The sequence below is a fragment of the Musca autumnalis genome, unplaced genomic scaffold (assembly GCF_047663935.1).
Source record: "Musca autumnalis isolate F117 unplaced genomic scaffold, ASM4766393v1 scaffold_3, whole genome shotgun sequence".
NCBI lineage: Eukaryota > Metazoa > Arthropoda > Insecta > Diptera > Muscidae > Musca > Musca autumnalis.
Genome location: NW_027411866.1, coordinates 162,742,676 through 162,767,492, shown reverse-complemented (window position 1 = coordinate 162,767,492; position 24,817 = coordinate 162,742,676). Strand labels below are relative to the sequence as shown.

Genomic DNA, 24,817 nt, shown 5'->3' with positions numbered 1-24,817 from the left:
TAAATGTGCCTAGTTCTATCGAAATCGGTTCGCATTTAGACATAGCTCCCATAAATATTGTACATATTCACAGTGGTGTAGGGTATCATAAAGTCGGCCTCGCCCGACTTTGATCCCTTCTTTACTGGTTAACATAAATAGTAATATATAATTTTAAATAATTGTTGATATACGTAAAAACTAGTGAGCAAAGGCTACAGTCGGGAAATATGTTTGGATCCAAACAAATTTATGTTTGGGACCGGTTGCAAACATAATATGTTTGTGTCCAAACAAATATATGTGTGCAACATTTTGTAACATATCTCAATTTGATATGTTTTGGGTAAAACATATTTTTTATGTTAGAACATTTTTTTCATGGGTGGAGAGAGGATGTTTGTCAACGAGAGTAATAACAGTGCTCTCGCGGCTGTGGAATGCTGTTTTATAATAAAGAGTTGTGTGTATTGTATAATAGAAGCGAAGAAGGGGGCTTTGGTGGCATGTATGCGTCAAACTCGTTTGTTTCTTGTTTTGTTGTTGTTAACCAACTTAGCTGGCGAAGAAGAAAAGAAGAAATGATATGAATTATATTTTTTTCTTTCTTCAGTGTTTTAGTTGCCTTTGTAGAGTCAAGACGGTAAAATGAGTGAATAAATCAGTGTTTTGTGTTTTCTTAAAGAAATTGTGCTTTTTAGTAAATTAAATGCCCAATACATTTTATAATTGGAAATTTTATTATTGAATCAATAAGGTGTATGGAAATATTTTATTGGACAAGGAAGAACTCGCATTTAATATTGGTAGTTACATACATATGTATATTTGAAATATGACATATCCATATTTATTTATTACATTACATAATCATTTGATTCTAGATGCCGATTACCCGCTGATGATTTCAACTATGAGGACAAAACTAAGAAGAAGCGTTTAACTACGTTTCTATATATTTTTCCTTTTTAAAAGTGTGACTATTTACAAATTATTTCAATCAGATTTTCTTTTATTAAAGTGTGTTATGTACATATTTCTTTGGAATTTTGTATGTACCTATGTGTTTGTTGTTCTTTTGCCTTTCAATAAAAAATCACAACATTTGTGTGTATACATCAGGGGCGAGCTTCTTTGCTTAGATCGTATAGTGAGGGCGCCCACTGAGTTGTTTTTGCATTTGCTTCTCTCTCTCACGTACAGTGTAAATAAATGAAAACAAACAAAAACATAATGTGGTTGTTGCTTTTTTCACTCATACGTTCATACATGTCTTCGCTTTGGTTGTATTTCTGTGGTCGTCGCTGGTATACATTGTACTAGTGATGCGCAAAACAGTACTCTAGCGCAGTGTTCACCAGCGAGCCCGTACTGCAATGGTGCACAAGAAGAGAATGCTATTTTGGGTTTTTGTATGGGAAAGAGAGTTGTAGTTAACTTTTTCGTAAAGACGCGTGCATGGCTGCCGTACTGAGAGCAACTGAGCATACATTCAGTGATGCCAGATTTGCCGATTTATCGGCATTTTGCCGATTTTTAGTCCAAAAAAATAGAAATGCCGATTTGCCGATTTTTACCCCTAAAATGCCGATTTTTAGTTAAGGCAACTTGTTCACATAAAATTTCCGTTTTGTATGAAAATTTTTGTTGCTAGAACTAATTTGGTACAATAACAAAGACAATTATATCGTCAAGAGTAGTTTGATTATTAATAACATTTTTTAACATATTATAAAAACAGTTTGAATTTTGTTGATTACCAAGACGTGTACTTCAGTATACTCGTATACGCCAAGGAAATTGTTCAAAAAACGAAATTGTCGAAAAGTGGGTTAGTGGAAATAATTAAAAACTGCACAAACATTTACAATGAACTTTGCTGTCAGATTTTGAAGCGGTTTAATTTAGAAAATAAACTTAATTGCCTAGCTTCAGTAAATCAAAGTTTTATAATAAATGGCACAGAAGATTAATTTTTCGACATTATAAAGGAATACGAATGCTTTATAAACATAAACGAAAAGCAAGTATCACGCAAACTTTCACGTTTAAATTTCAGAAATTTGTTTAAAGATAAAAACGTAGAGTTGCTAGAATTATGGAAAACAGTGTGTGAATTAATATGTGCAAATTCTGAACCATTATTTCCTATTTTGTCCAAATTTATTAAACATATTTTAGTCTTGCCACATTCTTCAGCAAATGTGGAAAGAGTTTCTAGCCAAGTAAATTTAAATAAATACAAATGCCGAAATCGATAAGTTAGGGACTCTATGGAAGGAATTCTCTTTACTAAAGACTACTTAAAATTAAATAAGTCTAACCCCCATTATTACAAGTCTTCTTTTGTTATTTATTGGATTTTTCGAACAGATTTATATGGTTCCGGTTAACTTAAAATTAAAAGTGATCATTAAATTTGAAGGAGGACCTTCTTAGCATTGAATTTTAATGTGTAAATAATATCTTGAAGTCCTCCAAATTGGTTTATTTTGCGATTTTAAATCCATCCAATAGTAAAAGGCAACATTTAATAATGGCCCTAACTGTTATAATGTTGTCATTAAAAATGATTTGTTACAAACATTTATTACAAAAAAATTATTACAGAAATAGAATTTAATTGTAAGCCAAAATTCCAATACAACTAGTAAGAAAGTGTCAGTCGGCTTTGCTGACAGAGGTATACCCTCAGCCTATGTGAATTGAAACTTTCTTCTTCGGACAGATCGAATGTTTTTAAGGTATTTTCAGAATTTTGTGGCCATTTTTAGACATTTAAACTTGCCGAAAAATGTGGATTAAAATATAAATTCAAAAGTGTTGTGGTGGTGGTACTTAAAGAAATGGACCGACATGAGAGTTATATCTTTTCGATAGATATCGCGTCCACTAGTCATTTCAGTGGGTCATCGTATAACTTTTGGAATCGGTTGATCAGTTCGAGAATTATTGTGCTCTACAGCTACAACATTTGGTGCCATTGGGGTTTTACACCTCTCGGGCTATATTCTCATGAAGTATGGACATGCCCCTGAAAAAGAAAGGCAGCGTATACAAATTGTTACAACAAAAACCAAAGCGATTCGAGAGCAGGCCCTAAACTGAACTTATCCGAAATTTTGTGTGGATGGTTCCCGAAGGAGTGGACCGATTGAGTGCGTATTGGATCCTCATCTAAGTCTCGTAGACATTTCACGATGTGCAAAGTATGGACCAAATAGGTTACTCCCTTCAGGGGCTACCGTACGCACAAATTTTCCGAACATTTTCGAACTTTTGTGGGAGAGGTACCTGAAGGAGTTGACAGATAATGCCCATCTTCGAACTTAAACTACATACATACATATGTTCCCACAACATCCCTGAAGGGACAAGGGAGACTTCTCTCATATCAATGAGTGCACGCCGATTCATATTGGCTCAATGATATGGGACCTACAGTTTATCGCCGAATCCGAACGGCGTGTCTTACGACACCACTTGTAGAGAAGTTCTTCATGGCTGAAATACTCAGGAAATGTCGCCAGCATTACTGAGGGGGAATTTTGCCACCGTTGTAAATTTGATGTTGCTTGGCCTGGGATTCGAACCGCAGACCTAATGAGTGCAAGGCGGACGTGCTAACCATTGCACCATGGTGGACAAAATATTACGAAAGCCAAACTTTGGAAAAAAATCGGCTCATCCTTTCGAGAGTTATCGTGCGTCAGCCAGACAGACAAACGGGCGACTCCAAATTGTCTGAAACACATTTCGTCCAAACATACTTGGGGTCTAAAACCATTATTTCGATGAGGCACATTTTGCCCGTATGGAAGTTTATATACCCTCGTTAGCATAAATGGTGAGGGTATATAAAAACAATCACCTTATTAATCATCCTCTTGAGACAATATTTGTATACGTTTTGTTTAGCTTGACTGAATTGAAAATATATTGATCTCATATATACACGTACTTATAAATATATACATACTACATATGCATATAATAAAACCATTTATTTTCATACATATTTTGAATTATTGCTTTGGTTTATGAATTGTTAATTGTTTTGTTGTACTTAAAATGTTATTTTTTAAACCTATGCTTATTAAATAAAGCGATAATTTGAACTGATATAAATGTTTTTAATTTGCCGATTTTTTGCCGATTTTGAAAAATTTTTGCCGATTTTGGCACCCGAAAAGTGCCGATTTTCGACCAAACTTATCTGGCATCCCTGCATACATTACCGTCTGTTTTTGATTGAAAGTTACGATAATTTGCTCTCAGTAGCAGCTCGCTGGTGAACACTGCTCTAGCGTAAATTTGTTTTTTATTCTCTTGCGCTCAGTCGTTGGCGAGACGTCAACGAAAGCACACATGTTTTACTTAAATAGTGTTTGTACATCAACAAGGCGAATTTAACAAGGTGATCCAATAGTTGACGTTAGGTTGTAGTCTTCATTTGCTGTCAATTTTTTTTTGCGCGAAATATCCACAAAAGTTAGAAGAAAACGTTAAAATATTATTCGCGAAGCTTAAACAAAGATGTTGTACACAAATATTTTTTATAGAAGCGAAATATTTGTTATTTATTTTTGATTAAAAATATGTTTTGACAGCAAATGCAGACATCAGTTGGTATTATTGTATCACCTTCTTTCTTACACCATGGTACATCAGTATTAACACTTGTAATTTATTGTTTGTTATTTAAAATGACTTCTTTAATATGACCATATCAAACAAATAAAGAAAATCTATTAAAAATAACATGTTTAAATTTTGTGCTCAATCGGAGAGTAAATTTGGTACTCTTACCACTACAATCAGATATATTGTTTTGTGCATCCCTAGTCTAAACCAGGGGAAGGCATTGTGACTCACAAGAGAGCCCATGTGCTCTAAGTGAGCGTAAATTTGTTATCGCTCACAGCCTGTGTAGATGCTAACACGTTGTGAACAACAACAAATTTACGCTCATTGAGAGCACAAGAGAGACCCAAAAATTTTGTCTGCCTCACTCTGGTCTAAACGGGCTATAAGGCAGCGAAGACTATAATTCAGAGTGAGACAGAGAAAATTTTTGGGTCTCTCTCAATGAGCGTAAATTTGTTGTTGTTCACAACGTGTTAGCATCTACACAGGCTGTGAGTGATAACAAATTTACGCTCACTTAGAGCACATGGGCTCTCTTGTGAGTCACAATGCCTTCCCCTGCTATAGTTTAAGGCTGTGGAAGGCATTGTGACTCACGAGAGAGCCAATGTGCTCTAAGTGAGCGTAAATTGGCTATCGCTCACAGCCTGTGTAGATGCTAATACGTTGCGAGCAACAACAAATTTACGCTCATTGAGAGCACAAGGGATATCAAAAAAATTTTTCTGCCTCAATCTGGTTTAGGGGTGAGCACGCCTTTGTGCTAGCACACCGGCAAATTGTGAAAACGTACTCTTAGTTTTTTGTGAACCATAAACAATTAAATGTTTATGAAATTTTTTATTTACAGTTAGTCAACTATATTATTGCAAACGATGAATTTTTAAAAATTTAGATGTTTAATGAGGAATTACTATAAGAAATTCTTTCAATAACGTTGGGCTTTTTGTAAATATCTGTTGATTTACTTGTTAATGACAACATCAAGCCAATAAATGCAGAAATTGGTCGGAAATAACAAAAACAACTGTAAAAAGGTACCTGGTTTTTATGGTGTCAACTAAATAATTGCAAAATGAATGAATGTGAAATAAAATCGTGGGATTTTTCCCGCGATTTTTTCCAATAAAGGATTTTTATGACTTTTATCGTATGTGGAAATGTAGATCCATAATTTTTGATCAGAAATTAATTTTTGTGTGTGTAACATAGACAGTATATTTAGAAAAAGTGAAAGTCAGGTAAACGTTTTCGGATAATATGCTACATTTGGTCTATTCCAATTAATAATAATGGTAAATCCGAAAAAGCAATCTTTAAAGTCACCTCTCGTAAGCTGAGAAGTGTATACAACATCAGATACCTCACCGAGCAAGAAGTCAGGCTCAAACTGAAGGCGTTACTTGGCAGGCCCAACATAGTAACCACACGAGTTGACAGGAGAATGATTAAAGAAATTGACGAAAGGGCCCTAAGCAGCACCAGAAAATTTGCATTTTTTTAATTAAAAATGATTTTGGAGTAAGTGTGTCACATGGAAAAGTCAGAAAAGTGCTACCTAATAACAAGCACTCATCACGAGTGACTGGGTAAAAACCATTGCCCTCACAGCACAATATATTGAAACTATTCAGACTTGTTGCAGACAAGTTTTCACGCCATCTTTAGTATCGGCATGACGTTATATTTTCTGATGAGATTAAAATTATGCTGTACTATCACGATGGGTCTCAAAAAGTGTTGCGAAAACCCCTTACAGCCATGGAAAACAAAAATTTAATACATACCATAAATTTCGGAAAACTATCATTTATGGTATGAGGTTGTGTAGCACACAGTGACGTTAGTAACGTCCAGATTTTGGATGAAACAATGACAGAGGATGTTTATTTAGGCCTGTTGGCCCTGAAATTTCAAACAAATTACAATATAAGTACTACCAAGACAACGCCCCTAAGCATAAATCTAATTTATGTAGGAATTGGTTGTTATACAACTGTACCAAAGTCATTTACACCTCGTTCCCATGTGTTGATATTAACCCCATCGACAATTCATGGGTACACCTGAAGGAAAAAGTCGGGAATAGGCCGCCCACTAACCTGGGGTACTAAATAAAATGCAATAAAGAAGAATAGCAAAAATACCATTGGAATACGACATTCCGAAACTTCTTTGTTAAATTCAGGTACGTTTACAAGCTGTTTTTGATGCTAAATGTGGGCATACGAAATATTAGAATCAACTTTTCGAAAAATACCGTGAAAGACTGAAAAGTTGTGATTTTTGCAATTCTTTAGTTGACTGTGCAAATAATGAGTTGTTCTCTTTTTTGTTAATTTTATGAAAATGTTTAGTGAAATTTAGCTACTTTTTATTTTATTATATTAATAAACATCTGTAAGAATGATACTGTTAACCAAAATATTAAAAATGATATTTATACCAATAAAATGATGTTTTATTTTAAATATTGTAATAATTTTGGTTTTGCAATAATTAAGTTGACTAACTGTATATTTTTTAATAATTTGCATTGTGGACGATTTTAGACAACATTAATGTTTAAAAATAAAAAATGTTGAAATAAGTAATGAAACATCAAGAAAAATTAAATATTAATTCTCTCTTAAATTTGCCTCTCTCTCGATTTTGCTCAGCATTGATCTGCTTTAAGGCAATGGTGAGCAAAATAGGGAAAGAGAATATTTAAGGGAGAATTATTATTTATTTTTTCTTGTTGTTTCATAGCATATTTCCAAATTTTTAAGCATTAATGTCGACTATAATCGTTCTACAAATGAATTATTAAAGAATAATTACAAAAAATACTTAAACGCCCAAGAGTTGTAGAATTAATTAAATTAAGAGTATTTTAGAGCATCCACCAGTGCAATGGTGGGCAAATTGCGAGAGACTCATGTATTTTTTACACTTTTGTGTGTGAAGCAGAGCATTTCTGCCCATCAGTGCACCAGTGGATGGCCGTGCACACGTCTGGTTTAAGGTTACGAAGTTTTTCGGCATATCACACACACGCGACCCGAACGCAAACTAAGAGAGCAAATGTTTTGATTTTTTTACTTCAGTCTTGTACTAAATGTCATGCAAGCAGGTTTATACCGCTTTATTTGATTTTTTTTTTTGGTACACTGAAAAGATTTTGCAGTTGTACAGCAAATACATATGTGGAGGGAAGAATTTGAAAATGATTTTTTGCTTTGTTTTAATATTTTAAATGACGCAGAATGCCTCGTCTACAATGCAACAATAAAAATGTATATCCATCTTACCTTAGGCGTCATTATAATATGCATACAAAATATCATTTAATGACGGGAAATGAGCGAAAAAAATAATATGGCAGCTTAAAGATAATTTAACAAATAAAAATAATAGGTGTCTTACAGCCTGTTTCTGTATGTCGAAACGAAAATGTGTGCGAATGAAACACACCTAAACTTTAGTTTTCGAAATATTATTACCTTTGCTCTTGCTTAAAAAAAAAACCAATTTGAAAACACACACACACGATTTTGGTAGCGTTTCTTTCGCACACATTTTCGTTTCGACATACAGAAACAGACAGTTAATATTATAAAAGACAAAGGCAATTATGATAATGCCACAATCAAGGCCTCATATAAGATTGCTTTGGAATTGGCCAAGAAATGTAGACCTTTGAAGATGTAGATATATGAAGAAAAATACTCTTCAAATTATGAAGTTATTTATATTATTTTTAATTTAAGTCATACAAAGCGAACGCGCCAACAATATATTTTTTCATTTCACACTCAATATGAAAATCATCACCCTGTTCTGTCAGTGTAATTTTACCCACACATAAACAATTTAAGCGCTCGCTCTTCTTGGTCGGCTATGACCTAATCTCGAGCAACTTCACTTGCAAACAAAACCAAATCTTTCCCACTGCTATGCGTTCGTCGATTCTCGACAAAAAACACATAACTAATTTGTTGGTATTGCATACTACAGCAATAAACAATAAAATATTAAAACAACGACTATGGAATTACGCCTGACTATTTTGAAAAACAAAATAGTATTTAATTTTATTTATTGGGGATAATAAATAGAACTATGTACTTGGATTTGCATAAAAATGTTTCCTTACCCTTAAAACTCGAGATTTATAGGGTGTATGTAGACTTTATTCTGAGACTGTATATTAGTTTTGACTAATAGGCAAAGTGAATTATGTTAACAATTTGTTATATTTTATTTAACTTTATTTAATTAAACGAACCAAATATTAGCTGTAGACAAAACTTTGTCTAACTACATTAACCAAAGTGTTTTATTTGAACATAGAAATAACCAACCAAATATTTGTATTCATTGAAACCACTGTACAATAGATTTATGCAAATATCGTGTCATTTTATTTTGTTTTATTTCATTTAATAACAATGTACGAATATTTGCAAAAAAATTAAGCTGTTCGTGTTGCTAATTATACCGAAATAAAATGAATTGCTGAGGTATGAATTGTATACCCGAATTTGCATAGCCTACGGCGTATACATTTGCGATTTCTGTTGGCAATAAATGGATAGCTTGTTTTGCGTTTATTTTCAATTTGTTATGTTAAAGATAATTAATTAGGCCATCTTTTTTACAACATTCAAAAAATTCAATTTATGAAAAAAATCCTCGATCGATGACTTAGAGAAATAAGTTAAGCGATATTCAGTTCGTATTTAAGCACTTGTGAAATCAGAAGCCTCTTTCTATAATACACATCAAATGGAACGTTGGCAAAATAAAGTTGCTGTTGTTACCGGAGCTAGTTCTGGTATTGGAGCAGCCCTAGTTAAAGATCTTGTTAATAATGGCTTGCGGGTCATAGGCTTGGCCAGAAGAGTTGAACGTATCGAAGAACTTCGCCAGCAATTGTCTGATGATAAGAAATCACATCTATTCGCCCTAAAATGTGATGTTTCAAATTTGGATTCAGTCAATCAAGCATTTGATGAAATCATTTCCAAATTCGGTGGTATCGATATACTAATAAACAATGCCGGTTGCTTGAAAAGTGGACAATTGGTATCAATGGATGTTAGTGAAATGCAACAAATTCTGCAAACCAATGTTATGGGTGTAATCTATTGTACACAGCGAGCATTTAGGTCAATGAAGGAACGCAATTTCGATGGTCATGTTGTTCTAGTCAATAGCATTGCAGGACACAAAGTGCCAGTTACTCCAGGTGTTCCAGACTTCAATATTTATCCACCAACTAAATATGCCTTAACGGCCATTACAGAACTTTTACGACAAGAATTCAGTGGATTGGGCACAAAGATTAAAGTTACGGTAAGATTTCTATGATTTTGCAGTTTGTTTTGAAAGCTAGTTATGTTTTTTTTATTCCTTCTTCTTGAAGAGTATTAGCCCTGGTGCAGTCGATACAGAGATCCTTAATGATTTTCTTAAAAATGCAACCGAGGGTTGTCGTTTACAATCCGAAGATGTTTCATCCGCTATTATCTATGCTTTATCAACACCACCCCATGTTCAAATTCATGAAATGATAATCAAACCTGTTGGAGAAAGGTTTTGAAACGTAAGCAGTATTTTCAAGTGGCATTGACCTGAATCAACAATTCTACATTTTGTTATATATGTATGTATGTAAAATTTTTATTTTGTCGAAATTAAATGCGTTTTAAATAAATGTGAAATGTATAAATGCAATAAATCGTAATTTGCATATAGGACAATATTGAGTGATGTGAAATTATATACTAGAGTTGTACAATCCAGTTCATTTGAAAGATCTAGTTCAATAGTTCTGATATTTTAACTGAACTAGTGCAGTAATCTAATGGGTGATCCAACAAGAGTTATTTTTTCAACAGCCTTTTTTGACAGATCACGCATGATTCGTGTCACGTGTTCATGTTGTATTTATACCCTCCACCATAATATGGACGGTATAATTAAATTTGTCATTCCGTTTCTAACACATCGAAATATTTATCGGAGACCCTATAAAGTCTGTTGAAATCAAGATACAGCTCGCAATTTTTAAGATAGAGCTTTGTAATTTGGTATAGAAGTTTCTATTACTCCTAGGATGTTTGGTATTGCAAATGGGCTATATCGGTCCACGTACCAACCCCATATAACAGTACCAACCGCTTTTTGGTATTTTTAAGGTTTTAGCTTCATCATTCCAAGGTTGTGGCCTCATTTATTCCTCCGAAATGTCTAAAATTTGGTATTTAGTTGGGGGTATTCAACTTTCCCCCAGAATTTTGTTGGTATAGGTCCACGCCTTCGTATATCCCCCATAGAACGGTACCTCTCGATTTTCGGTATTTTGAAGGTTGTGACCTCAATATTCCACCGAAATGGCTGAAATTTGGTATTTAGTCTTCATATCGACAACTCCAAATAATAGTATGCTAAGTCTAAAAAGTGAGTTTTGCAGGAGAAGCTCTCAAAGTTTGGAAATTTTTTTAAACTTCAGTACTATGCTAAGTCAATATTTGTATATAACTTCTGTTCGGATTGACCGATCATTACCAAAATTAGACAGAATTTAAGTTAAAGGACGTTCGACACCTCCAAATAATAGTTTGCTAATTCTGAAAAGCGAGTTTTGCAGGACAAGCTCTAAAAGTTTGGAAATTTCTTTGACCTTCAGTACTATGCAAAGTAAATATTTGTTTATAACTTCTGTTCGGATTGTCCGATCATTACCAAAATTTGACAGAATTTAAGTTAAAGGACGTTAAATATAAAAATGTAAAGAACTTGAAAACATGCTAAGTCGACTTAGCATACTATTGTTTGGAGGCGTCGATATGGATTATAAAACTTTCGCCCAGAATTTTGTTTGTATGGGTCTACGCCTTCGTTTAGCCCCCATAGAACGGTACCTCCCGATTTTCGGTATTTTGAAGGATGTGGGGGTATTCAACTTTCCCCCAGAATTTTGTTGGTATAGGTCCACGCCTTCGTATAGCCCCCATAGAACGGTAGCTCCCGATTTTCGACATTTTGAAGGTTGAGGCCTCAATATTCCACCAAAATGGCTGAAATTTGGTATTTAGTCTTCATATGGATTATAAAACTTTCGCCCAGAATTTCGTTTGTATGGGTCTACGCCTTCGTTTAGCCCCCATAGAACGGTACCTCCCGATTTTCGGTATTTTGAAGGTTGTGGCCTCATTATTCCTCCGAAATGGCTAAAATTTGGTATTTAGTTTTCGTTGGTGGTATTCAACTTTCCCCCAGAATTTTGTTGGTATAGGTCCACGCCTTCGCATAGCCCCCATAGAACGGTACCTCCCGATTTTCGGTATTTTGAAGGTTGTGGCCTCAATATTACACCGAAATGGCTGAAATTTGGTATTTTGTCTTCATTTGGAGCATGAAACATTACCCTAGAATTTTGTCGGTATAGGTCCACGCCTTCATTTAGCCCCCATAGAACGGTACCTCCCGATTTTCGGTATTTTGAAGGTTGTGGCCTCATTATTCCTCTGAAATGCCTGAAATTTGGTATTTTGTCTTCATTTGGAGTATAAAACTTTCCCCCAGAATTTTGTTGGTATGGGTCCACGCCTTCATTTAGCCCCCATAGAACGGTACCTCCCGATTTTCGGTATTTTGAAGGTTGTGGCCTCATTATTCCACCGAAATGGCTGAAATTTGGTATTTTGTCTTCATTTGGAGTATAAAACTTTCCCCCAGAATTTTGTTGGTATAGGTCCACGCCTTCGTATAGTCCCCATAGAACGGTACCTCCCGATTTTCGTAATTCTAAAGGTTATGACGTCAATATCCCACCGAAATGACAGATTTTTGTTATTCAGTCTTCCAGGGGGTTATAAAGTATTCCTGAAAAGAATTATTAGTATATGTCAACGTCTTACTTTATCCTCCTTAGAAGCATACCTCTTAATTTTTGGCCACATTATCTTACCGAAATATCGGAAATGTGGTAATTGTCTTCTTTGAGTCTAAAAACTAATTGTTCCATTTTACTTCAATATAACTCGTGGTGGAGGGTATAACAAGTTCTGCCCTGCCGAACTTAACTCCGTTCTTACATTTTATCATGGAAAAGTTTACGTCTCTACAACGTTTACAAATCGTTCAAATTTATTACGAAAACTCGCGTTATATGGGGAACACACTCCCCAGACGTATTTTGTAACAAGTAAAAAAGTATCAGTCGGCTTTGCCGACAGAGATATACCCTCAGCCTGTGCAAATTGAAACACTTTTTTCACAAAAAACTTATGTATTTAGGGGGTTTCAAAATTTTGGTCTCGTATGAACCGACAAAAATGTTGATTAGGATTAAAGTTCAAAAATTTTGTTGAAAAGGTACTTAAAGGAATGGACCGACATAGACCATGGGGGTGCCATAGGGGGTTTTTACACCCTTCGGGCTGTTTTCTCAAGAAGTATGGACTTGCCCCTGAAACAACTTTTACCATCGTAATTGAGGCAGCGAATGTAAGTTGCTTCAACAAAAATCAAAGTGATTCAATAGCAGGTCTTAAAGTGAACTTATCCAAAATTTTGTGTGGGAGGTACGGGATGGAGTGGACAAATATAGTCCATATTCGAACCTGATCTATATCTGGTAGATATTATGAGAATGTGTAAAGTATGGACCAAATCGGTCTCTCCCATCAATAGTTATCGTGCCCACAATTTTTCCGAATATTCTTGAACTTTTGTGGGTAGGTACCGGAAGGAGTGGAGCGATATGGTTTATCTACGAACTTAAACTAAGTTTGGAAACAATATAACGAAGGCCAAATTTTGGCCGGAACGGGCATTTCCGTTCCAGAATTATCTTGCGCTTCCACCCATAAACATGGTGTCATAGGTTTTGTTTTTCAACTTTCAGGTTATTTTTTCAGGAAGTATGGACTTGCCCCTGAGGAAACTTGTACCTTCGTATAGGGGACAGTGAATACAAGATGGTAGAACAAAAACCAAGGCGATTCGAGAGCAGGTCCTAAACTGAACTTTTCCGAAATTTTGTGTGGGAGGTACTCGAAGGAGTTTACCGATTGAGTCCATATTGGAACCTAATCTAAGTTTGGTAGAAATTACACGTTGTGCAAAGTATGGACCAAATCGGTTATTCCCTACAAGAGTTATCGTGCGCACAAGTTTTGCGACAATTTTTGAACATTTGTGGGGGAGGTACCTGAAGGAGTGGACCGATATAATCCATCTTTGAACTTGAACTTAGTTTGGACAAAATATTACGAAAGCCAAATTTTGGACCGAATCGGCAGATCCGTTCGAGAGTTACCTTGCGCTCCAACCACTACACACGGTGTCATAGGGAAATTTTGTGTGGGAGGTACCCGAAGGAGTGGACCGATTGAGTCCATATTGGAACCTAATCTAAGTTTGGTAGAAATTACACGTTGTGCAAAGTATGGACCAAATCGGTTATTCCCTACAAGAGTTATCGTGCGCACAAGTTTTGCGACAATTTTTGAACATTTGTGGGGGAGGTACCTGAAGGAGTGGACCTACATATATGGCCCATCTTCGAACTTAAATCGAATCTGGACATAATATTTCGATACCTAAAATTTGAACAGAATCGATTGATCCGTTCGAGAGTTATCGTGCGCACCAGCCAGCCAGACAGACAGACGGACAGACTGACGGACGGACATTGCTAGATCTACTCAAAATTGTCTGAAACGGATATCGTACAAACATACTTGGGGTCTAAAACCATTATTTCGATGAGGCACATTTTTGGTCGTATCAAAGTGTGAATACCCTCTTTAGCCTAAAGGCTGTGGGTATAATGAGGCACATTTCTGGCTTCATAGGTATGTTAAGAAGCAAAATTACCAAATTTGCGAAGGAGAACAGCTTAAAGAGATTCAAGACCTGCCACTTCATCCAGAAAAAATAACGGATTGTGGGTCCGTGGAATCGTCAGACCCTATTTCTTCAAAAATGATGCCGATTGGGACTTCATCATCAATGGCGACCGTTATTGCACCGTGATAACCGACTATTTGATGTCTGAAATTGAATTTCGTGATCTCGGAGACATTTGGTTTCAACAAAACGGCGCCACTTCCCACACATCGCATCAGTCAATGGATTTATTGAAAGAACACTTCGGTGAGCACGTTTTTCGGCCACCAAGATTGTTTCATATCACTCCGTTAGACTTTTTCCTGTGAGAATATGTAAAGTCAAAATTGTATGCGGATAAAGCCGCTTCGATTCCGGCCTTGGGGGAAAACATAACATAAACATTCCCCATTCAATTTGATTTTTCATTGTTTTTGTTTTTTTCCTTAAAGAAAGTAGGAACCCCTCTTTTGTTGTTGTTGTAACAGTGTTTATTATTATGTTTGTATGTTCGTTCATCTGTTCAGTCTGGCTCTGGGTCTATCTCCAGTTCCAGGAAAGTGGCTGCTTCGATGGGATGTAACCACAGATCCACTGGAGTTAGATGAGTAGGTTTGGCTGGGCAGTTGAAAAGGTGTTTTGTGTCGTGCGGGCCCATGCCACATACTGGGTAGATGTTTTGCCCGGCGCGGTCGATATCCGCCCAATAAGAATTTAGGCGACTGCAATATCCCGATCGTAGCTGAGCCAAAACTACTCTGGTTTGTCGTGGCAGCTGACACTCCTCAACTGCAATAGATGGGGGATGTATTTCGAGGACTTTATTCACACTAAACGTGCTTATGGGGGGGCCACCGTGGTGCAATGGTTAGCACGTCCGCCTTGCACTCAGAAGGTCTGCGGTTCGGATCCCAGGCCAAGCAACATCAAATTTTCAACGGTGGCAAAATTCCCCCTCAGTAATGCCGGCAACATTTCCTGAGTATTTAAGCCATGAAAAACTTCTCTACAAAGTGGTGTCGTAAGACACGCCGTTCGGACTCGGCAATAAAAAGTAGGTCCCATATCATTGAGCCAATATGAATCGGCGTGCACTCATTGATATGAGAGAAGTCTCCCTTGTCCCTTCAGGGATGTTGTGGGAACATATGTATGTATGTATGTATACGTGCTTATGGCCTTAGCAACTGCATCCGTGTGAATACTATTTAAACCTGCTTGATATGCCTGTTGATCTAGGAGTTCTCTCCTGTATCGTTGGACCTCTTCCTCTAGATCGTGGATATTCTCCTTGATCCGCTTGAATGTGTCGGGCCTAACCAGCATATGGTGATTGGGATGGCTCTCACGGTAACACCCAAGCAAGTACTGCAACGAAAGCATCTCACTGTGTTGCTGTACTGGAAGAATCTTTGCCTCCTCATGTAGATGGTCCACAGAAAACTTGATGAGGCACCCTGTTGCTGTTCTCATGGCGGCATTCCGGCAGGTTTGAATTCGTATCACATAATCCCGGGGACCAAACTGGCGCCACATAGCTTACCACACACCGACCTATCGCGTTATATGTGGTCAACAAGGTTTCTTTATCTGCACCCCAAGTGCTGCCGGCTAGGGACTTGAGGACCTTGTTCCTACTTCGCAGATAGCTGTGGCGTGCGCGCACGACGTGAGAGTAGTGTCGAATGTGACCCCTAAAATTTTGGGGCAGTTTGTGGTCGGAATTCTGCTACCGTCGACCACGACATTCAATTCTCTTCCAAACTGCGCTGTCTCTGTGGTGAACAGAGTGGCTGTTGATTTTGTGGCGGAAATCTGCATATTCCTCGAATGGAAGAAGGTGGTAATTTAGGTTAAATAGCTGTTTAGTCTCTCACTGATGTCATCAGGATAGGTACCTGACGCCAGGATCGTGCAATCCGCATACGTTACGATCTCGATGCCGTCTGGAGGGGGCGGAATACTGGAGAGGTAGAGGTTAAACTGTTCCGGAGATATCACCCCACCTTGGGGAACTCCCTATTTCACTCTACGGGGTTTGGACTTCTTGTTCCTGAATTCCACGTACGACTGGCGTCCACACATATAATTGACTATTTAACGTTTCAAGCTTGGCCGGAGGGTTGTCCGCTCAATGTCATCAAACAGCGTGCAGTGCCTGACTGTATCAAAGGCTTTTGATAAGTCAAGCGCCACCATCACTGTTCTATCGCACGGCCGTCTCTGGTTGAGTTCTTGACAAATATGTATGGTAATGGCCGTGGTGCCACCGTGGTGCAATGGTATGCACACCCGCCTTGCACGCTAAAGGTTGTGGGTTCGATTCCCAAGCCATTCAACATCAAATATTCAACGGTGGCAAAATACCCCTCAGTGATGTTGGCGACATTTCCTGAGTATTTTAGCCATGTAAAACTTCTCTACAACTGGTGTCTTAGGATACGCCGTTCGGACCCGGCAATAAACATATCGTTGAGCTAATATGAATCGGGGTGCACTCATTGATATGAGAAAAGTCTCCCTTGTCTCATCTGGGATGTTTGTGGAACAATTATTATTATAATGGCGTGCAACACAGTTGTTGTGCTGTGCTGCTTACGGAATCCATGCTGATGATCGGCAACTTGATAGCTATTTCTGATACTGGGGAGGAATAACGCCTCAAGGGTCTTTGCTACGGGCGACAAAAGCGAAATCGGACTATACGATTCACTTTTGCTGGCATCCTTGCCGGGCAAACACTACGAGACCACCCTGCCCATTTTCCAGACTTCGGGAACAATAAGGGTGGATAGCGACAAGTTGAGAACTTTAGTGAGATACTCCACTCCCGGCTCATCCAGCTGATTCAGCATTACCATGGAGATTCCATCAGGGCCCAACGCTTTGGATGATTTAGCGTTCCGGATGGCATTGGCAACATCATCCATTGTAAACTGTGGTGGTTCCTCCTCGGCAGGAAGAGATCTGATGCGACGTAATACTCTTCTCTTCGCCCTGTCACTCTCGGGGTGCTCGACAAACTGTCGATTGAAATAACTTGCGCACCTCTTCGGGTCGGTCAACGTAACGTCGCCAAACGTGACTGAGGTCCTATCTTCCCTTCTTCCAGGGTTCGAGAGTGACTTAACCGTTGCCCACAATTCACCTATACCGGCTCCAATGTTGCAACTCTTCAGATGATTTAACCACTTGTTCCGCGTATCCTCCTTCCTCTCTTTTGTTGTTCATAATATATGCAATTTATATAGCCAATCTCTATAAATTCGATTGCATAATTTTTTATGAATTGTCTGTACCTCCATCTGCATTAATCACTTCTGTCGGTGCAGTGGAGGCAAACTTATGAAAACTCATAACTTTTTTTTCTGGAAAAGAAGTAAAAATGTATCCTGCTTGTGCGAGTTGAGATTTTTATCTATATACAGACCGAAGATGGGCTACAAGCCAATTTTTATCCTAAAAATTGTATAGTCAGCGTGTGCCCTTTTTGGACGTATAAACTTTCCGACAAAAATATCGAAGCATTTGGGGTATATAACTTCACCATTATGGACGTTGCAATTAAATGCTTATGTTGTGTTAATAAGTTTGACTTCGATGAAAATGCAAAATTGTTGAGAAGAAACCTGAAAGAATTTTGGAAGTCATTCCTTTTGATAGATATCGTGTCAAGCCGTTATTTTAGTTGGTCACTGTAAGATTTAGAGCTTTTTAACCATTATGTCAGGAAGTATGGACTTACCGACAAAAAAATAGAATATCGCAGTAAACAAGACCGCAAGGAGTACCATTGGTCAAAATGTCCAATTGATCCTCGATAAGCCATTTATCAGCACATATGTTGAACTTTTGTAAGGGAGGTATCCAAGGATTTTGTCCCATATAGACCCTGTTGGTAATTGATATAAGTATATCTGGAACTAATTTTAGGATGATCAAAGTTTCGGTGAAATCGGATATTTGAAATTTTGTGTGGGAGGTACCTGAAGGAGTGTACCGATATAATCCATCTTCGAACCAAATATATATCTCGAAGAAATCGACTTGAACCTTCGATAGTTATTGTGCACATCATTTTAGCGAAACATTTTTAAATATTTGAAATCTTGTGAAGTGTCCGAAGGAGTGGACCGATATGACTCAAAGTTTGGATAAAATATTGCGACATCCAAAATTTAGACCAAATCCGTTCAAGAGTTATAATGAGCTCGAGCCGGACAGATGGACGAACTGGACTAAATCGGATCATAATTGTTTGTAGCGGATTTCGTCAAAACATATGAGAAGTGTCAGACCATAAGGTGGTGATACAGGTGGTACAGTCAATGCATTGTCCCAATTTGAACTTTTCTATCTCAAAAATTGTGAAAGCTACGAAAATATCATAAAGGTCAATCTGGTAGAGAATTTTCACAACTACAACATTTTTTCAAATCCTGTTTCGGTAGGACTTGCGGTTTCCAAGCAAAATCGTGAAAACCTAAAAAAAATACATAAAATGTTAACTTTGACCGCGATTTATTTAAAAAGCCCCCGGCGATTTTTTATTTTTCTCAACTGTGAACATTGCTGTTTCAGAATCTGCAAAAAATCAGCTGTAAGCACCTTCCATTTAAAATTGGTTGAGACGCACCGTGAGAATTCCAAGACCTTTTATTACTTGATAATGAAATAACATGTCATGAAGAAGTAAGTCAGATTTTACCAGACGTTTCTCTCTCTCTTACGTCCCTGTCGTAGTTATACCATGGATTCCTTGGTGGAGGCCTCTTTTGCGGTTGTTTGCATGAATTGGGCAATAATTTGCCACTGTGTTGAACTGTTTTTGGATCGTGTCATCGTTATCCAATCGCGACATTTGAGTGGAATATGTTGTGGCTATCTGTTGTGGTTGCAGCTTACCGATGTCCAACTTCGGTATTGTGCCTCTTTGTACTTTATTTTCTACGTTCAATGGGGTACGTACCTTTGCTGCAACAATGTGGTGGTGCGAGTATATGTTTGTCCTCGGAACGATCGTACATCCAACATGCTCGTTGAATGACTTCTTGTTTTGTGTCGGGATGCTTAAATCTGACACTGCTAACTACCATGTTTTTTTGTCGATAAGAAGTTTATCAGCTTCATTCCATTGTCAGATGTTTCACTGTGAAGATATTCTCCTTTCCAATTTTGGCATTAAAATATCCTAGAATAATTTTAATGCCATGGGTTGTCACATATATTATTTAAGCGCTCGTAAAATATCTCTTTGGTCTGTCCGTCCTTCTCGTCAGTGGGAGCATGAGCGCAAATAAAGCTGATGTTGAAGAATTTTCGTTTTATCCGTATTTTAGCACGTCTTTCATTCACTGGGGTGAAGCTGGAGATCAGGTGGTTTAACCTCAGGTGGTTTAACCTCAAATCCGCAACCAAATTCATGATTTATGTCATGGCAGCTATAATGCAATGCGTCACCTTTAGGCTTGTTGTGACGCCGTCCTAATACATCGTATTTCTTCTATGACAGTAATATCGGCCTTGTACGTTGAAAGTACTTCTGACAGTGCGAACATTCCAGGTGCAGATTCGTAGATCATGGCCCTTGAAACGTTTGCGGGGGTCGTCTACTTTAGAGGGGTTTGTTTATCTTTTTCTTTGTTTTTTCGTAGTACGTTGTTTTTTTAACCCGACGCCCAAACCATAGTTTTATGGGTGAACGCGCGGAACATGTTAGCTCACTACCTTTAACGGGTGTAAAAACACATGATCCTTTGTATCTTTCATCACCTACGTCATGTACGTACTCAAAATTTCCCGATAGTGCGTGCGATCGTTAAAAAAACGTATAACTATAGTCTAGTACGAACCCTAACCACTATTAATTCGTACACAGACCAAATTTTAACAATGTGTTATTAAAGTATGTATATTAGGGCGACCCAAAAAAACAATTTTGATTATTAGTTTGGAGCTCCACCTCCTAAATTTGTTTCCATTTTATCCAAAAACCTTATATACGAAATTTTACGGCAATCGGTTAAGTGCCAACCGAGCGATCTTTGTTTCTATAGTAATTTGTATGGGGCCAAAGGGGCATTTGAACGAAAATTCTCTAAAGGCCGCAATTATCCAATACAATCCAGTCCAATCGACGAAAAAACCGTACCAGTTCATTGTTGTTGCTAACAAACGATTTCTACAAAAATTTATGACGATCGGTTAACAATAACCCATCCCTTTGGCCGCTACATACTTCACAATAAGCATCGAATGTGTGACGTCATAGATGTTTCTATACCCTCAGCATTTATGCTAACGAGGGTATATCACGAATATTGTCAATTATATCATATTCCATTTCAGAAAAAACGGATAATTTTTCTTCGCGCAAAATCAAAGACTTTTGGAATATACAAAGGTTAAGAAAAAACTTTCCAGTACGAATCTGGTCGCGAGCCAATTTTTGGTTGTTGCGGACAAAAGTTATGGCGGTTTTGTTTAGGCTTTTAAGAAAGAAAATATTATAAAAACGCTAATTATTTTAATGAGCACAATTGTTACTAAAAAGTTCTCTCGTAGTGACATCAGCGATTAGATTGCATAATACATTTAAAACTTTACTCAGAATTCGCGGAGTGTACATACAATTGGTAAATGATTGAAAATAAGTCAAAGTTTACCCAACTAAAGGTCCAATTACCGGTCATAAAATTACATAAAAAATTGTGGTGGATAAAAACTTCACGACTAATTAAATGAGGCTAAAATCATACAGATTGGTATTATAGTTTCGATGTTACAGCCAAAATAAGCACATATTTTGGTCAAAAAATATATTTTTTTAAGAATACTTCCTTCATTTTGCTTAAATCTCCCAATAAAATAGACGAATTTTTAAAGCTTTCCCATTGGGGAAGATAATTGGGTTGCGGAGGATATATCTCAAGGCTTCAGAAATGGAAATAATCAAATAAATCATTTTAATTTATATGCATTTTAAAATACATGTAAATCGCGTAATTATCAAAATCATTTTGTGATTTTCATTTACAGCAAGACCATATCTTCTAAGATGTATATATTTTTCGATATTTAATTTGGAGGCTAAGATGTATCATCGGCTGCATCTTATCATCAAAAACCTATAAAATATCGCTAATTTGCCCAAAGTGCGTACAATTTTTGTCCGCATTCGATTTCAATGTCCACCATGAACATCTATATCGATATACGAGTATATCTATTTCAAGGCGATCAATCAAGAACCGTGGATGTAGCATCACACACAATTTTTTGGATAAATTGAATGTAGCTCCCTTTTCAGTGAAGTTTTCATATCTCTTTTTTCGCTAAAACGAAGATGTTGCACTAGTTTTTTCATTGCAGTGGAAACGAGCCGCAGAAAACGTGATAAAAATAAAACAATTTTAGGTGATTTTTCTAAATGGATGGATTTTAGTAGATGGATTTTCACGGGGAATGATTTATTGGATCCGGAACGTGAAAAGCCAAAATGTGCAATTTAGTACGAGGTATTTTAATGACAATGGCAAATATTAGACCCGAAAAGTGTGATTTTTAGAAATATGTTCACACAAAATTTCCGCATTTGGATGTAGATTTCTATGATTTATTTAAAAACCTGTTTGCGGAATGAAATTGAAATTAGAAAAAAAATCAAAAAACACTGTAAATCTGGGTTCAAAATTACTGCATCATTTAATAGTAGAAGCAGATTAAATTTCGAAAAGAAATACATTAGTGAAATTATCCTTATTTAGTTGGCTTCTACTTTTACTTTGACAGGAAAATCGTGAGAAATGTGGTCTACTCACAAATCGGCAGAAAACAAAAAAGACAAGTTGGCTTCAACACATTTTTACCCATTTTTCGACATAAATATAGCCACAGCATCCACGCAAATTATCTTTTAAGGATAATATAATAAGGATAATATAATGTCCAAAAACATTTCATTTTATTCAAAAATATTTAATTTGTATATTATACAATCACAAGTCGCGTGTTCTAAAAGGGTAAACCTTGGCTTCAGGTATGTTAAATTTTCAAAAATATTGGTGCTATACACTTTCATACGGGCAAAATATGCCTCATTGAAATACTGGTGTTAGACCCCCCAAGTATGTTTGGACGAAGTCCGTTTCAGACAATTTGGAATTGATTCAACCATGTCCGTCCGTCTTTCTGTCTGTCTGGCTGGAGCGTACGATAACTTTCGAACGGATCTGCCGATTCGGTGCTAGTATGGACCCAATCGGTCCACTCCTTCGGATACCTCCCACACAAAATTTCGGAAAAGTTCAGTTTAGGGCCTGCTCTCGAATCGCTTTGATTTTTGTTGTAGCAACTTATATACCCCCCAACGACGGTACAAGTTTCAGTCCATAGCTCCTGAGAAAATAGCCTGAAAGGTGCAAAAAACCCCTATGACACCGTGTGTAGTGGTAGGAGCGTAAGATATCTCTCGAACGGATCTGCAGATGTGGTCCAAAATGTGGTCTTCGCAATATTTTGTGCAAACTTAGTTTAAGTTCAAAGATAAGCTATATCAGTTTACTCCTTCAGGTACCCCCCACAAAAGTTCAAAAATGTTCGGAAGAATTGTGCGCACTCTTGAAGGGATTGACCGAGTTGGTAAATACTTTACACATCCCAATATAGACCAGATTGAAATAAGGACTATATCTGTCTACTCCTTCAGGTACATTCCACACAAAATTTCGGATAAGTTCACTTAAAGACCTGCACTCGAATCGCTTTGATTTTTGTTGAAGCAACTTGCATTCGCTGCCTCAATTACGACTGTAAAAGATTTTTTAAGGGGTAAGTCTATACTTCTTGAAAAAAAAAACCCGAAAGGTGTAAAATATCATTATGCCACTATATGTAGTGGCTGGAGAGCATGATAACTCTCGAACTGATCAACCGATTTGGTTCAAAAATTGCCCACGTCATATATTGTCCAAACTTAGTTTCAGTTTGAAGATTTCCATCTTTCTACAACTTTCGGAACTTCCCCCCATTATTTAAAAAATGTCACTAAAATGGTGTGCACGATATCTCTTGAACGGGGCAACCAATTTGGTCAAAACTTTAGATCTCCTAATATTTTGTCCTAATTTAGTTTAACTTCTAAAATGTGGACGCAATATCTAACGAAAAGATATGACTCCCAAAATAAGATCCACTTTCGCAACACTATTGAACTTTAATCCTAATTCACATTTTTGTCTAAATGCTTTCGATCTGCCCGTAGATGAAAGTTTAAATTCACATAGTCTGAGGGTATATCTCTGTCGACAAAGCCGACTGATACTTTTTACAGTGCTTTATTTGACTTACTTTGGTGTCCGTTTAGTTCAAATCTGGTAACTCATTTTGAACACAGTTGCAGTTGACCAATCGAACTGAAACTTTGCACACATTTTTTCCTAAAGCCCCCATATTAGAGCTGGCAAACCATCGATATTCCCAACATTAGATATTTTCGATATAATGTTTTAAAATATCGATTGCTATCGATATTATCGTCAAGTTGTCATCGCCATTAATTTGGGGATGAAAATGGCCGAAATGTCAATGATTTTCTTGAAATTATGCAAAAGTAGTTCACAAAAATGTAAAGGAGAATAAACAACTGCTTTTATTTTATAAAAAATGTAAAAAATACATTTTATTTTACCGAAAAGTGTATACGTGTGACTACGGACTTACTTTCTTACACGCACATAACCGAAAAGCAGCGAAATTTCTATTTATTTCAGGTTAGTGGTTTTTATTCCAATAATATCGATAGGCAAAACTATCTGTCGATATTGAATTTTTAAATAATAATCGATATTATCGATAGTGCCATCGATTTTTTGCCAGCTCTACCCCATATAACGGTACCACCCGATTTCAGGTGTTTTGAGGATTTTGTCTTAATTTTTTGTCCGAATTGGCTGTAACTTGGCATTTGGAGCTACCAATTGTACAGAAACTCCCCCACCAAAAATTGTGGACATTGGTCAGATTTTGGTGTAGCCCCCATATAACGGTACCACTCGATTTCAGGTAATTTAAAGTGTTTATCTACATTTTCGGCCTAAATTGACAGTAATTTGTTATGGACTTCTCAGTGGTCAAAAAATGTATTTACTGAAAAGTTAAAAATAAAAAATAATTAAAAAAATTATGTTACTGTGTTTTATTTATAAATGTGCTACGAACTAGAAAATAATTTTTCATGATGGAATCACTCAAAAAAACGCTTGTCTTTTAATATTGTCACAATTTTTAATTTAAATGCAAACGTTAT

At 36.8% G+C, this 24,817-nt stretch overlaps 1 protein-coding gene across 1 annotated transcript; it reads left to right on the top strand.

The window, feature by feature from the left end:
- The first annotated feature begins 9,238 nt into the window (after positions 1-9,238).
- LOC141396580 (farnesol dehydrogenase-like) lies at positions 9,239-10,244 on the top strand. The gene is made up of 2 exons (XM_073972148.1): positions 9,239-9,966; positions 10,037-10,244. Exons 1-2 carry the CDS (start codon positions 9,397-9,399, stop codon positions 10,211-10,213), a joined length of 747 nt encoding a protein of 248 aa, XP_073828249.1. The 5' UTR covers positions 9,239-9,396; the 3' UTR covers positions 10,214-10,244.
- The last annotated feature ends 14,573 nt before the right edge of the window (positions 10,245-24,817 follow it).

What these genes read in the sequence shown, in the direction of transcription:
- LOC141396580 (XM_073972148.1), top strand. Translation starts at nt 9,397, where the DNA reads ATGGAACGTTGGCAAAATAAAGTTGCTGTTGTTACCGGAGCTAGTTCT. An exon ending in GCACAAAGATTAAAGTTACG is followed by an intron (nt 9,967 to 10,036) that starts GTAAGATTTCTA and finishes TTCTTCTTGAAG; the next exon opens with AGTATTAGCCCTGGTGCAGT.